Here is a 16,011-nt window from a genome sequence, read left to right as displayed (position 1 = left end):
GGAGAGGAAGAGGGAGAGGAAGAGGGAGAGGAAGAGGGAGAGGAGGAGGAAGAGGGAGAGGAGGAGGGAGAGGAAGAGGGAGAGGGAGAGGAGGAGGAAGAGGGAGAGGGAGAGGAAGAGGGAGAGGAAGAGGGAGAGGGAGAGGAGGAGGGAGAGGAAGAGGAAGAGGGAGAGGAAGAGGAGGAGGGAGAGGAAGAGGGAGAGGAAGAGGGAGAGGAGGAGGGAGAGGGGGAGGAAGAGGGAGAGGAGGAGGGAGAGGAGGAGGGAGAGGAAGAGGGAGAGGAAGAGGAGGAGGGAGAGGGAGAGGGAGAGGAAGAGGGAGAGGAAGAGGGAGAGGAGGAGGGAGAGGAAGAGGGAGAGGGAGAGGAAGAGGAGGAGGGAGAGGGAGAGGGAGAGGAAGAGGGAGAGGAGGAGGGAGAGGAAGAGGGAGAGGAAGAGGAAGAGGGGGAGTTTTGAGATGGGAAGTGGAAAGTTGGTTCGTTTGTTGGTGGAAAAGACGACAAAGACGAAGGTTTGGGACTCGAAAGTGCTGCAGACTCCAGCTGCGTCCCAGATGTTTGAGTGTCGGTGAAGGTTTACCGAGGTCTTCCAGGACGCGGCGTGTACGGAGCGCATTCAGAGGTCCTTAGAGTTTCACTCTTTGTTCGTTTGCTCAAATCATTTAAGTTGATTTTTTGCAGAATCGTCTTTAATGTCGTTGCTCCAGTACGACGACATTTACAGTACACCTTTAAAAGACACATTTAAAACGACACACACACACACACACACACACACACACACACACATGCACACACACACACACGCGCACACACTCAGCTGTGTCCATTTCTTCTGATCGTCCCTGAGATGGTTCTTCTACCTTTACTGGAGTCCAGCTGCGTTTAATCAAACTGATTGGACTCGATTAGGGAAAGCAAACACCACAGTGCAGCCAGAGCAAAGGAGCATCATGAGTTCAGACAGAAATGATGCACACACACACACACACACACACACACACACACACACACACACACACACACACACAAAACAAAGCACCAATGGGCTCCTTCCACTGTAATGGACTTCACTATGAGAGGAGCTGGTACAGGGGCCAGTAGGTAAGTCTTTAAAACACTCTTTTAATAAACTCTGGCTTCACTAACTACGCTGTTGCTGCTTTGTTGTGTGTGTAGGGACTCTTCTCATGCTGCTGCAGAGGTTTGCTGTTATTTTCAGCAGCATTAGTGGTTAAAAAAGACCTTTAAATGCACAAAAAACTGTCGTGTTTGATTATTTGATGAATGGAAAAAGCCCGGGGATGATTTTGCGCTTGAATTTCACTTTAAAGACGTAAAAATTCAAGTTAAATGGTTTTAGTAAATGGCTGCAAATGAACAAAGAGTGATGCATTTAAGGACGCCTGGATTCTTTACGTACTCACCGTAAACCTGCAGAAAAACACCGTATGATCCCCGCAGAGCAACACTTTCATTTGTTTTAAATCTCTCTCCCTTGTTCGTGTGAGCGGCTCATTGGTCCGTCAGCAGAGCCGCAGATTTAAAGAGTTTTCAGGGCTTCTTGTGTCAAACGTTGCATAGAAACACAGTTTAAAAGACGTCTGCGGGAAGATATATACAGAAAAAACACTTACAAATGCTTTTATTTATAATATACATCATGCAAAATGCAGTAAAGTGTAAAAACCTATGGAAAATAACGAGTTTTTATGCGTCATTTATGCAAAAGCCTCAAATATAAACGCGTTTTTCAAAGTTGCACAGTAGAATGAAACGTGTAAAATCATGTCGTCTCTTAAAAACATTAAGAATATTCCTCAGATTGTTTGTTTGCGGTGTGATCCGCGTGTTTTAACGGCAGCGTCGCTTGTTCATCTCTTATTTATTCTGGATTAAATGAATGTAAAACTATAATGACACGGCTTCATACTCTGGATTATGTCCTGAAGTCTGAGCATTTTAGACGCAGACACATTTAAAAAGGGGGATGTGGTGAAAACGAAGCTGTGTGTTGATGTGTTTCCCTGATTAAAGCAGATTTATTTAAAGATATAATGAATGGATCAGTGCTTTTATTAAAACGACTCCTCAATAATTAAACGTCTGTCGTGTTCATGTGGTGTTTGTGTGGAAGTTCTGTACATTTCTGCTGCTTTCTACGTCTGTTTCACCGCGTTTCAGAGGTAAATATTGAACTTTTCTCTCCTTTTCACACTAAAATCTGTGTTTTTGTTGAAAGTTTCTTCGTCTGTGGAAGAAATAACCAAACTTAAAGAGTCAACACTGTCAGGTTTGCACCTTTTTTTTAAACAAACAATAAAATAAGAAACGTTTCAACAAATACAAATGTTTCACGGACACATTCATATTATAAGAAATCATTTTCAGGAATGCTGAATGACAGGAGCAGCCGTTAACTGTGTGTTTGTAGTCGTTTAAAGTCTCTTTGTGGTCATTTTGGGTCTTTGTAGTCCTTTTGGATGATTGTTTTAGTAATTTAGTGTCTCTTTGTGGTCATTTAAAGTCTCTTTGTGGTCGTTTTGCATCTATTTTTGTCATTTAGCATTTCCTATAATGCATTTGTATAGTTTTGGCTTGTTTTGTGTCACTTTTTGGTTCTTTTGTAGTTGTTTTGCATCTATTTTAATTCATTTAGCGTCTCCTTGTGGTCATTTTGGGTCTTTGTAGTCCTTTTGGATGATTGTTTTAGTAATTTAGTGTCTTTGTGGTCATTTTGCATCTATTTTACATCATTAGGCATCATTGTGTGTATGTTTGTGGTCATTTTAAGTCGCCGTGGTCCTTTTGGATGATTGCTTTAGATATTTAGAGTCTCTTTCTGGTCATTTAAAGTTTGTTTGTGGTCATTTAATGGTCTCCTGTTGTCGGTTTGCATCTATTTTTTTTGTCTTTTACCGTCCCCTTGTGGTCATTTTGGGTCTTCTGTAGTCAGTATGTGAATGTTTTGTGTCTCTTTGTGTTTCATTTAGAGTCTCTAGTGTATTTACTCATTTTTAATTTAGTACATTTTCATACATTTGTACTTTAACTTAACTAAAATTTTGAATGCATGACTTTTCCTGGATATCTAGATATACTACTGGATATAGAGAGAGATATAAATATCCTTTTCAGTCTCTACTTTAATAATTCAGCATGTTTTATCCAACTAACGATGCACAAATGACAAAATGAATGGTGCTTGACTCTTTATTCATAATAAATGACACTTTCATGCAACTTTTTTACTCCAAAACCAACAAAAGTAAGAATTCCTTTTTAACAGAACAAAATCAGATGCCGACTCCTGCTCCTTGCATATTACATCTTTATTGATCGATGCCTAAACCCCAGCACTCAGATTTATTCAACGCTACAACAGCAAAGATCTTTAAGTCCTAAAAATGGCCAACAGGTCACTTTCGCCACTTTAAGTATTAAAAAAATGGAATATCCAAAATGTAACGTGTTTAAGTTTAGGCAGACGTGACACAATGCTACTGTGGTGGAAGGGGAAGGTCAAATGTGAACGTGTTTCCTGAAACGCACTTTAATCACACGTATACGCGACTCTGGGCTCTTAAGTGTCAACACTGATGTTTTTGTTTCCTTGGTATTTGAATAACAATAAAACAGGGAATCAAAAGAATCCTGGGACTCAATAATATACTGAATATTTTGGAAACTTTACAAACTTTTCTGGAAAATCTGTAAAACCTAAACAGCCAAAAAGAGATTTCGTGAGATGAGGTGTAACGTTTGAGCCTAGCGGTTAGCATCATTCTGAAACAATAAGAAAATAATAAGTTAGAAAAACAATTGATTCAAAAGGCTTAAAAGAAATAATTCAACATTTCTATGAGGGAAAAAATGCTCATTATTGTTCTTGTCGAGCATTAGACGTGAATATCGACACCACTCGTATCTGCCTGTTGAATTTGATGCTAACAGCCAGGCAGCAATTAGCTTAGCTTAGCATAGCGACTGGAAAACGGGCTAGTATTAGGCTTTGTTAAAATAAAAAAACATCCTTTAAGTAATTAACACGACATATAACGTGTAAATCAGAGCGCGTCAGAGGTGGTGATGTTTGTTAACTTTGGACACAGCAAGGCTAGCTGTTCCCCGTTTCCAGTCTTTATGCTAAGCTAAGCTAAGCTAACCATGTTGTAGCTGTAGCTTCATATCCAACAAAAGTATACGTGTGAGGTCTCGATCTTCTCAGCAAACTCTCGGCAAGACAGTAAATAGTCATAACTATGTATGTTTTTGAAGCGTTATCATCATTGGTCGTGGTGTATTTCATGCAAAATCGTTGAAAGCAACAAAAATATAACAGTACAATATAACATCTAACAAATTAAATTGTTGCCTGAATTGTTGTTTTTGTGGTACCTTTAAATTATAATTAGTGATTTAACCAAAGTAGTGTGATTATGACAACAATTCTGTATTTTTAATTAGATATAAGGTTTGCAAATGTGATTTATTTGTATGGAAAAAACATAAAATGCTCAGAATTTAAAACTACTGTATATACTTAAGACCAATTATCTACAGGAATATTAATAATATTGCGTCTAGATGAGGATTAATTAACACAAATAGAGATAAACAGGAGCATTGTTGGAGTATATTTCAATTCATGAATAAAAAAAACACACATTTGATAAAGAAAAAGCTGCTAAAACAAGAAGTAAAAAAATGACCTGTTGGCGTTTCAGCTGTTGAACACTTTCACAATATGAACAATATTTTAATGAGCGGGAAGAACGGACGTGTAGAAAACCTGCAAAGATCTACGATAAACAGCAGGAGTGTAACCAGTTCACCAAAGACACGGTCCAGGCTGGTGTGTGTGTGTGTGTGTGTGTGTGTGTGTGTGTGTGTGTGTGTGTGTGTGTGTGTGTGTGTGTGTGTGTGTGTGTGTGTGTGTGTGTGTGTGTGTGTGTGTGTGTGTGTGTGTGTGTGTGTGTGTGTGTGTGTGTGTGTGTGTGTGTGTGTGTGTGTGTGTGTGTGTGTGTGTGTGTGTGTGTGTGTGTGTGTGTGTGTGTGTGTAAAAAACAGAAAATACGGGATAATTTCCCCGCAGACGCTTTAATCTGGTGTTTTTTTGTTTGTATTTTAAAGGAAGAGTTAGGAAATACATTAATTCATGGCCTGTTGAGAGTGAAACGAGAAGATCGATGCTACAATATAAATAATAAACATTATTAGCTATGACTATTAGCTTAGCTTAGCTTAGCATAAAGACTGGAAACAGCTAGCCTGGCTCCGTCAGAGGATAACAACAATCTATCAGTAATGTCAGGCACCAGACTGAGCTCCTTTTCTATTTCATTTGGTTCAGTTTCAGTTTCCGTTTGGGGCCTTTTGGACCTTGTTTCTGCGTCCACTGTCCTACAATGACAACGCGACTGAAGCTACGACATTGGCCTTCTACAACGGCGTTTCAAATCCAAACACGATCTCCGCCCACGCAATCGCTTTTAGCTCCATATCAGAAATAATCTGCGTCCGAGAAGTGTTCTGGAAAATCTGTACGACCTAGCCCGCCACAGAGAGATTTCTTGAGATGAGGTATAACGTTTGAGCCTAGCGGTTAGCATAATTTTGAAACATTAAGTAAATAAATTAAAAAAACAATTGATATAAAAGGCTCAAAGAAATAATTCTGTATTTCTTTGGGTTCTTGTCGAGCATTAGATGAGAAGATTGACACTACTTTCATATCTGCCTGTTGAATTTGCTAACAGCCAGGTAGTAATTAGCTTAGCTTAGCATAGCGACTGGAAAACGGGCTAGCATTAGACTTCTTTAAAAAACATCCTTAAAATAATAAACACGACATATAACGTGTAAATCAGAGAGTATCAGAGGTGGTGATGTCTGTTGTTGTTGTTTGGACACAGCCAGGCTAGCTGTTTCCCCCGATTTCCAGTCTTTATGCTAAGCTAAGCTCAGCTAAGCTAACCATGTTGTAGCTGTAGCTTCATATCCAACAAAAGTATACGTGTGTGGGCTCGATCTTCTCAGCAAACTCTCGACAAGAAAGCAAACGTCCAACTGTTCCTTTTAGATGGACAAATATACCAAACCTATAATAAAATGTATAAAAATCGATTATAATTTAAGCAATAATACAAATGGGACGAATAAGAAGAGAACGTGAAATGGGTTTCATAACCTGCATACATATTAACACGCGTCAAAACGCACATGGGTGCCGGTGAAAACAGGAAGAAGATTGTCTTATGTGACGCTGCGGTTAAAAAAATCAAGAATAGTTCAAAATAATTTGGCAGAAGAACGGAAACAAAAGAGTAAAGATGGAGATTAGCTTTACTCAAAAATTACACGAGTATAAGGCGGTTAATGGCGGTGGAAAAGACAGATTGGGAGTGGAGATAAACGAGCTCAGCAGCGTTTACAAACATCTCCGTTTTAGAGGCTCGGAAACGCGGACGAGAGGCGTAAATGTATCACAGGTTGTGCGTTACGTAGCGCGGATGTAGCCTCAGTTTGGTGAGTTTGAAATGCAATAAACGACCATCAAACTGGTGACATTTCAGGTCATTACGACGACGCTGGAACATTTTAAGTCAAATTATCAGTTTGTTATTGTTTTGTGATTAAACCCTCGTGATATCTTTCATCAGTTCATTAAATTTGCCGTTTTTTGTTTGGATTTTTGGACCAAACGCTTAATTTTCCCTCTTTTCTCAAGTGATTCATCCACAGAACACGACGGGGTTCGTTAGTTACACTGAGTTTAAGATGTAAAATGTAAAAGAAAACATGTTTTAATCACTCGCTCACATCAATCTTCTCCAGAAAGTTAAACTTATTCCCCAAAAGCGTCAAAACTATTCCTTAAACCGACCTCAACTTTGCAACGGAGCCAATAAATATATTTACACAGAGCAGAAATTTACAGAGTTGGAAGATTTAGGTGAAAAAAGGGACGCTACGTGATAAAAAGCCAGAAGCTGAAACTGTCTTTTAATCATTATTAGTCTATTTATAATCTTTACTATTAAACTAATGTACATCTCTATTGAAAAAGGATACACTGAAGGTATCTGCAGAAAGCTTTACATGGTAATCCCAATGTTTGTGCGTCTTACATATTAAAAAATACAATAGATGTTTAAAAAAAGAGGAAAATATTGAATTCTTTATTCCTATATAATCCTTAAAGTCCGCATGTCCAACAGGAACACTTTGATCCAGTGTCAAGTCGTGTTTTCTTGTCATAAACATCCCGAAACACCGACTGAAGCATGAGTTTGGTGAACGATTACACCTCCACTAATGAGTAGACTGTGTGTTTCGATGGTTTGAAATCAAATTCATCTCCAACAGAACCTATTTCTGTAGTTTGCATCTCATCGTTGTCGCTGATCCAAAAAGGGCGTGTACGTATTGCTAAGTATCTAAGTCGTAATTAAGAAAAACCGCAGTATAAAAATGCAGAGCACTAATCACCACCTGCGCGCTGTAGGAGCACGGGTCTAGAGGGAATACAAAATGTACAAAAGAAATGTGCTGCAAAACAACCAGAATGTTACACATAAATAAAAGTACAGGTGTCTTCTGACGAGGCAGGCAGACGCAAATCCAAATGTGATAAGTACCCGGTCGACACGTAACCCGACCCCCGCTCCTCCATCTTGGAACGAAGAGGGTTCACATTCTGTTTCTAAGGCATTTTGTACACTAGCGAGTGAGAAACACAGGCGTCACCGTGCGCTTCCCTTTTCTTTTTGTCGTGTTTTTAATATTTGAGCCACGGGTGAGCTGCGATGGAGGCTTTGCTGCGGTCGCCGTAGTCGTAGAGCAGCTCCTCGCCCCCGTCGATGTCTCGGGACGCGACGAGGATGAGGTGGGGGACCCCGTCGATGTCGTGGAGTTTGGTTTGGCAGTTTCCGTTTTTACTGTGATTGATCAACCTACCCATTCGGCCGCTCTCTCTCGTGGCGTCCACGCTGTGGAAACACAAAAACAAACACAGTCAGTCTTTGTGCATCAGCGCGCAGCTCCTGTTCATTCACTCATTCAAAGTTTAATCTTCCTTAAATGAGCCGAGACTTATTATTATTATTCTTCTTCTTACACGATTCCCGCTCTCCTCAAACACCACTGGAGGAAAACATCCAGTGGTTCTCAAACTTTGTTCATGACGTACCACCTCAGAAACTACCAAGCTCTCGAGTACCACCACAGAGACCAGTGTTAAAGTACAGCAGCGTATTCGGAGCTGCCCCGGACGGCGGCCATTTTGGAACGATATTGTGGAAGCTACAGTGAATACTGAGACAACAGGTTCCTTTATCATTTAAAACGCTTTATCTTGGTGATTTACCAGAAGGGATGGAAGCAAATGAAAGATATCTCTTCAAAAGAATGGCAGCAGCAGCACAAGAAGCAATCACCTGTCAGTGGCTGCAGTCGGACTCACGCTCTACCTCCAACTGGTGAGATGTCATAAAAGAAATTCACCACATGGACCGAACCTTCACACTCAGACTAAAGAGACTTCTACTATGCAAGATGGGAACAACGGTTGGTGTCAATGTCGAACGAGGAGTTCTCCCTTGACCCCCCCACCTCACTTTAATTTCCAGACTTGCAAGTGCTCTGTTGCTGGACTACACTCAGCGGCCACTTTATTAGGCACACCTGCTGCTTAATAAAGAGTCAGTGTGGTTTTCTGCTGCTGTTCCCTCTCTGTAGAAAGTCGGTGGTGTTGTGCGTTCACAGATGCTCTCCTGCATTCCTCTGTTTAACCAGTGGAGATTTGAGTTCCTGTTGCAAGTGAGTAAGTAAGGAGGTTCCGCTTTGACAGGAATCCCGGTGCACTTTGCCTAGTTGGAGGTCCGAAACTTTAGACTTCCCATGTCAGCGCAAGTGCAACGGAGCGACGATGACAGGCAGAATAAAAGCTAAAGATAAAAACAACAACAAGACTATCGTCAACACACCGACGGGTGACGTCACGGCAGCTTCGTCCGTCTCTGTAAGTCTTCAGTGAACACTGTTAAACACTAAACATCTCCGCAGCAGCAACAGATTTAAACGTTGTGGTGATTCATTAGAAAAGCAGACGTGCGCCGGGTTGTCGTACCAGTACGTTTTGCAGAGGTGCTGGAAGTAGTACATGTAGCAGCCGGTGGCGGGGTTTTGCGCGTACTCGGCCTCCCTCTTTTTGGCGTCGGTGATCTGCAGCAGGTCTCCGTGGTACTCCACCACGTACTCGCCTTTCTGGAAACACCGGGTGGCGAACACCGCTCTCCCCTTTCCTTCTATGTGCCGCACCTACAAAAACAAGAAACATGCTTTACAAAAGCCCACCTCTCTCAAACAGGCCGTGGACGGCAAGCGGGCACTCCTAGACGTGGTACGGTTGCACTCACACTGGTCAAAGGAACCAGACTTTACCCGTGGAACCTGTTTGGGCGCGGTACGGAGGAACAGTGTAAGTGCGTCCTAAAGCAGAGTGATGTTGATCTGCAGAACAAAGTCCAATCAAATGACTCTGTCAAAACTATAAATGTGATTAATCGTGCACTCAAATGTTCCTCTAACGCAGACAAACTTTCATTTCTTAATTGAATTTGCACGTTGTTTAAAGTGAGAGCGTGTGTGAAGCTGATTAACAACCGTTCATTTTAACCAAAGCGCTCGGTGAACCTGATCAAAGGAGCGGGAAAACAAACCTCCATTCCTTCTTCTATTCCCTTTGTGATGAGCTCATCGATGAGTTTCTTTTCTTCACACTGGAACAAAAACAAACGTGAGAGACGGCGTTACCGACGGAGAGTTGCCTTTCTCTCTCTCTCTCTCTCTCTCACATCAGACACAAAAACACAGACTTCCACACAGGCAGAATCAGAGCAATCACAGTTCTAATATCCTGGATTACACGAGTACCTTCAACACCTGCTGTTTGATAAAAGTTCAATGTGGCAGAATATTAAAGTGATGGACGTATTTTAAGTGAAACCGTTTTAGTAACAAAAATCATTGATAAATTATTGTTCTTACAAAGAAAGAGGCGCTCCTCCCTATCGGATCTAACTTAGCCTGTTGCTGCCCTGTTAGCTAACGTTAGCTGCAGCGTGTTCAGCGTCGTCTGTACTAACGTTAGCTGCAGCATGTTCAGTGTTGTCTGTGCCAATGTTAGCTGCAGCGTGTTCAGTGTCGTCTGTGCCAACGTGAGCTGCAGCATGTTCAGTGTCGTCTGTGCCAACGTTAGCTGCAGCATGTTCAGCGTCGTCTGTGCTAACGTTAGCTGCAGCATGTTCAGTGTCGTCTGTGCTAACGTTAGCTGCAGCGTGTTCAGCCGTGCTCTTGTCCGTGTTTCCACTCGGACGTTTCTCAGAACTCAAATGCGACTGAACGCAACAACGCAACAACTCATCGTCTGCTTCTCATCGTTTCATTTCTCTCGTGTTGCGTCCTGTGCGTCAGGATTACGGGCCGGGCGGGAACTCGTGCAATGAGCAACGTTCGTAATTAAGGTGTTAAAGTCCCAGCCCTAACATAAACACGACTCTGAAAGATATCTGCAGAAGAAGATCATTTCTCTGTGGACAGATTCAGCTCCTGAGTCAAAGGAACTGGACGTCACGGTTTACGGGATTTATACCCCGGCTAACAACCAATCAGATTGCTTGATTCGAGCCATCCGTATATGTATGAATATATAACATGCTGTAGTTTATATATGCTGTGGTGATTTTGTCCTACCTTCAGCTCAGTCTCGCTTTTTCTGGAGCTTCTTCTTATTGGAAAGTAGTCGGTAACTTTCCGATTTTGGGAGTTTTTCCCGGCTGCACTGTAGCGAAAAAAAAACAGAATCAACAACAACGAACTATTACAACCTCATGAATAATTATCACGATGTCATGTTGTTTGATGAGATTTCCTCCTAAAAGAAAGCAGGAACAACCAGAAAAGTGCACGTACAGTCTCAGCGCGGACTTCTTTCCTTTGACCTTGAGGCGGACTCCTCTCCTCTGCAGGCTGTGGAGAGCGCCGCCGCTGCTGCTGCTGCTGCCGCCGCTGCTGTTGTTGTTGTTGTTGGAGTGGAGGGGGGCGTGAGAGAAGCTGTTCCCCAGAGGCAGGGGGAGCTCGGTGGGGGAGCGACGGCAGGTCTGAGCGCAGTGGAGCCGCGGAGGCGACGGCTGTTCATCTGACCAGCAGGGTGAACACTGGCTGTAGCTGCTCTCCATCGCCGGGAAATCTGTCTTTGAGTCTTTTGGGGTCGTGCTGATGGTGTTTGTTCTCCTGCCTGAGAGGAAAAAAACACATTATTATTATTATTATAGTTATTATTTCTCTGCAGGACATTAATTAATACAAGTAAGTTGACCTGCTTTCACAGTTCGTGCACCTTTTCCAAGATCAAATTCAATCACTTTCAGGCACGTTTCAGGTCCATTTTGAAGCTTTTGCTGCACCTTACGGCTGTGATGGATTAAATATTCCAACAAATACATATTTAATGATTATTTCACCTTTTAACCCATTGAGAGAGATGTCATTATGCTATAAACAACTAAAATTGTGTTGCGTAACACCAGAAGGATGAGAAATTAAATAAAATTTCTATTCTACAGCCAGGCCCGTTTGTACTCACACTACCTGGGCCTCGGAGAATGCTTCTTGCTGCCTATACGTCATCACGCCATAACACGTCACACGCATTGATGACGTCATGGCGATGCGTGGCTTTGTTTCCAGATCTTTCCGTAGACCTCAGAGTTTTTGTGCGTCTTGTCGACTGTTTTTGAATCTTTTCATCGACCAAATCTGCAGTAAACACTCCACCTCCGCATCACACCAACGTGAACCTTTCACCGCCATTGTTTTAAATGTCCGTGCATGGTCCCTCCTTCTTTTTTCTACGTCCCAACAGGCGCACAGGAAATGACCTCAGAACCGCCGTAGGCCTCGTGCGCGTACACGTGCACACGCTCGTGCTCGTACATGTGCAAACATTCTTTACTAAAGCCCACCTCTCCCAAACGGGCCGTGGACGGCAAGCGTACCGCTCTAGACGCGGTACGGTTGCACTCAAACTGGTCAAAGGAACCAGACTTTAGCCGTGAAACGTGCTCGGGCACGGTACGGATGGACAGTGTGAGTGCGCCCTAAGTAAAAGTCCATTTACTCGATATATGACATAATCCACTGCGATATTAAGATAAAAAGTCTGGACACTGGACTCACCCTCTCCCTGCCTCTGAGCATCGTTCAGCTGGAAGCACACTGGAGAGCACCGTCCCTCCTGCGTCAGCGTGATTTCACCGCGGACCGGTGACATGGACTTGGTGCACCGCAAGACAGTGACCGAATGGCTGCTGCACACGACCTCCTGTAAATGCAGACGGAAAAATCCACCTTTTTAGTCACATTCACCTCCGCACAAACGTATTTTCATGTGCTTCTGGGTCTTTAGTTTTCCTAGAAGACGGACAATGAATCTTTAAACGCAGGTGTTTCTCTTAGCGGCGTAAGTGCCTTTAACTGTTGTTTCAGTTTTATTATTTTATTTTATATAGTTCTTATATTGCACAGTTTGTCCATTACATTGCACATTTTCATCTTCTGTTTTTTTTAATTTCTCTGCACTCTTCTGTTTTTAGTGTTTTCTATTTCTCTGCACTATTTGGAATTTAGAAATGTTTTACAATAAGAAATAAAATAAGGGTATTTTTTGTTATTCTTCAATTTTGTTTTTAATGTCCTACCTTCTTTGTACATTTTAATTTATGTTTTTATTATTTCTACATTTAGAAATAAATGTCTGGTATTGTGTAAAACTCTAAGACATGTTAGAAAAGTAATGTTTATATTACAATAAAAAATCAAAATAATTTCAAAATCAAATAATAAAAAAAATAAAGGTCATGTTCTTGTTTTTTTGTAAAATAACGTTTTCAGTAAAAATCTAAATAAAATAAAGGGTATATTTTTGTTTTTCTTAATTCCTTTTTAATAAAATAAATTCCTGATATTGTGTAAAACTCTAAAACATGTTAGTAAAGCAATATTTATACTGAATATTTACAATATAAATAAAAATAAATTAAAGGGTATATTTTAGTTTTTCTTAATTCCTTTATAATAAAAAATTCTTGGTTTTGTGTAAAACTCTAAAACATGTTAGAAAGTTAATATTTATACTGAATAATTATAATAAAAATAAAAATAAAATCAAAATAAAGGGTATATTTTTGTTTTTCTTAATTCCTTTATAATAAAATAAATTCCTGGTATTGTGTAAAACTCTAAAACATGTCAGAAAACTAATATTTATACTGAATATTTACATTAAAAATCAAAATAAAATCATAATAAAATAAATGAAAGGGTATATTTTATTTTTCTTAATTCCTTTTTAATAAAATTAATTCCTGATATTGTGTAAAACTCTAAAACATGTTAGAAAGTTAATATTTATACTGAATATTTATAATAAAAAATAAAAACAGACGGCGGTGTGGGAGGGGACCATGCTGGCTCCACACCCACTCTCCAGTCCCTTTAACCCCGCAGGCCTCACCACTCAGTCCCCGCCTCCACCTCTAAAAACACTCTTAAATCACAAACTAACGGAAGCAGCTGCTTTTTAAGACTATTAAACAACCTTAAAATAAATTAAACGTCTTTCCTGGGTGTTATTACCGGCGGTTACCATGGTGAGGCCCGTTAAAGCGCGTGCAAAGCGGACCCAAACTTAACGTTACCCCGTTCATGTCCGACGTGTTTTCGTGGCTCCCGCTCGTTTCGAGGACGGACGGTAAATTAACGTTTCCCCCGGTTCACTGATCGAGTCCGTCCCGTTCATTCGGCGGTGTCCTCCCCGGTCCTCAGGCCCCTTCCCCGGTGACTGAGAGCCCGTCTGTTGTTGTTTTAAACTGCCAGCAGCTCAACCGATGCAGCCTCCACAGCTCCGCGCCGCCATCTTTCTTCACGGCAATGAAGGAGACGGACGCGAAGCAACGGCGCCCCCTGCAGGCGGACGGCAGCAGCGCAGCACAGCCACCGTGTTACTTTATGGAGGGTTAACAATAATAATATTAATAATAATAATAATATATAATAATAATAATATTAATACAATAAAATAAAAATATTATTTAAAAAAAAACATGTTACTTTATGGAGGGTTATAGTTTAATATTATTAATAATAATAATACTAATATTAATACATAAAAATAAAAATATTATTTAAAAAACATGTTACTTTATGGAGGGTTACAGTTTATTAATAATAATAATAATATTAATAATAATAATAATAATATAAATAATATTTATAATAATAATTATAATAATAATAAATATATATCATTAAAATATATGTGTTACTTTATGGAGGGTTATAGCTTATTATTCATAATAATAATAATAATAATAATAATAATAAATATATATCATTAAAATATATGTGTTCCTTTATGGAGGGTTATAGTTTATTATTCATAATAATAATAATAATAATAATAATAATAATAATAAATATATATCATTAAAATATATGTGTTCCTTTATGGAGGGTTATAGTTTATTATTCATAATAATAATAATAATAATAATAATAATAATAATAAATATATATCATTAAAATATATGTATTCCTTTATGGAGGGTTATATTTTATTAATGATAATAATAATAATAATATATATATATATAATTAAAAAATATATAAGTTTATTCATGGAGGGTTATAGTTTAATAATAATAATAATATTACAATAAAATAAAAATATAACTAAAAACATGTTACTTTATGGAGGGTTATTTAATTGAATGAATACCTGTTTTTATTTATACATTTAGTCATTCATTAATTTCAGCGTTTATTTATTAATTTCTGCATTTATTTATTGAGACATGTATTCCTGTAAATAAATACATTTTTCATTTATTTATTTATGTGTCTATATGTTAATGATCTAGGGGTCCCATTTATTTATTTATTTCAGCATTTATTTATTTATTCCTGTATTTATTTATTTATTTATTAATTTCTACATTTATTTATTCCTGTAAATAAACATATGAATTAGTAAATAAATAAATGCAGAAACATATAAAACATACAGAAACAACAAAGTAGAAAGTTTCTAATGTCCCATTTATTATTTATTTATTTATTTAAGCGTTTCTTTATTCATTATTTATTCATCCATTCATTCCAGCATTTATTTCATTCCCTTCTGTAATTTATTTATTAATTTTATTTATTGATTTATTAATTTTTGTATTTATTGATGATTTTATTTATTGATTTCAGCATGTATTTATACATTTCTACATTCATCTATTAATATCTGTATTAATGTATTAATTTCTGTATTTGTTGATTGATTTATTCCTGTATTTATTTATTTATTCATTTCTGTATTTATTGATAAATTAATTTCATAATTTCTGTATTTATTAATAGATTTAGATTCATCCATGCATTTATTTATTCCTGTATTTATTAATAAATGTACTTTTATTCATGCATTTAATTATTTATTCCTGTATTAATTAATAAATGTGCTTGTATTCATGCATTTATTTATTAATTTCTGTATTTATTTATTCCTGTATTTATTTATTCCTGTATGTATTAATACCTTTAGAATTATTAATGCATTTAATTATTAATTCCTGTATTTATTTATAAATGTACTTTTATTCATGCATGTATTTATTAATAAATGTACTTTTATTCATGCATTTAATGATTTATTCCTGTATTTATTAATAAATGTACTTTTATTCATGCATTTATTTAGAAAACAGAAGAAGTAAAAAAAGGAAGAGACCAACAAACGAAGAAGAAATGTTGTCTCGTCACTTCCTCCCAAGATCTCGCGGGATCACGTGACTCTGCATTAGCTCTCGCTGACTCTTGCTTTGTTTTGTCGTTTGTGTTTTTACCGTTTTTTATGAAATGTTAACTTTGTCGCTTTTGTCGGTGTTTCGCGGCCGGTGGG

General features: G+C 38.7%; 1 protein-coding gene across 2 annotated transcripts; it reads right to left on the bottom strand.

The window, feature by feature from the left end:
* Nucleotides 1–3,316: 3,316 nt before the first annotated feature.
* Nucleotides 3,317–13,977, bottom strand: kmt5aa (lysine methyltransferase 5Aa). Of its 2 annotated transcripts, XR_014593547.1 has the most exons (8): nucleotides 13,760–13,977; nucleotides 12,240–12,384; nucleotides 10,974–11,298; nucleotides 10,755–10,842; nucleotides 9,722–9,781; nucleotides 9,130–9,320; nucleotides 6,051–7,990; nucleotides 3,317–4,259 (listed from the first exon to the last, which is right to left on the bottom strand). XR_014593547.1 is itself a non-coding variant. In XM_083929610.1 (7 exons), the coding sequence occupies exons 1-7, from the start codon at nucleotides 13,766–13,768 to the stop codon at nucleotides 7,780–7,782; spliced, it is 1,029 nt and encodes a 342-aa protein (XP_083785736.1). In that variant the 5' UTR covers nucleotides 13,769–13,977; the 3' UTR covers nucleotides 3,317–7,779. The 2 variants fall into 2 exon arrangements, 1 of the variants encoding a protein (XP_083785736.1); XM_083929610.1 differs by having other exon boundaries at nucleotides 3,317–7,990.
* Nucleotides 13,978–16,011: the final 2,034 nt, after the last annotated feature.

The sequence above is a fragment of the Echiichthys vipera genome, assembly GCF_963691815.1.
Source record: "Echiichthys vipera genome assembly, chromosome: 16".
Classification (NCBI taxonomy): Eukaryota; Metazoa; Chordata; class Actinopteri; order Perciformes; family Trachinidae; genus Echiichthys; species Echiichthys vipera.
This window is presented reverse-complemented; position numbering and strand designations above follow the sequence as displayed.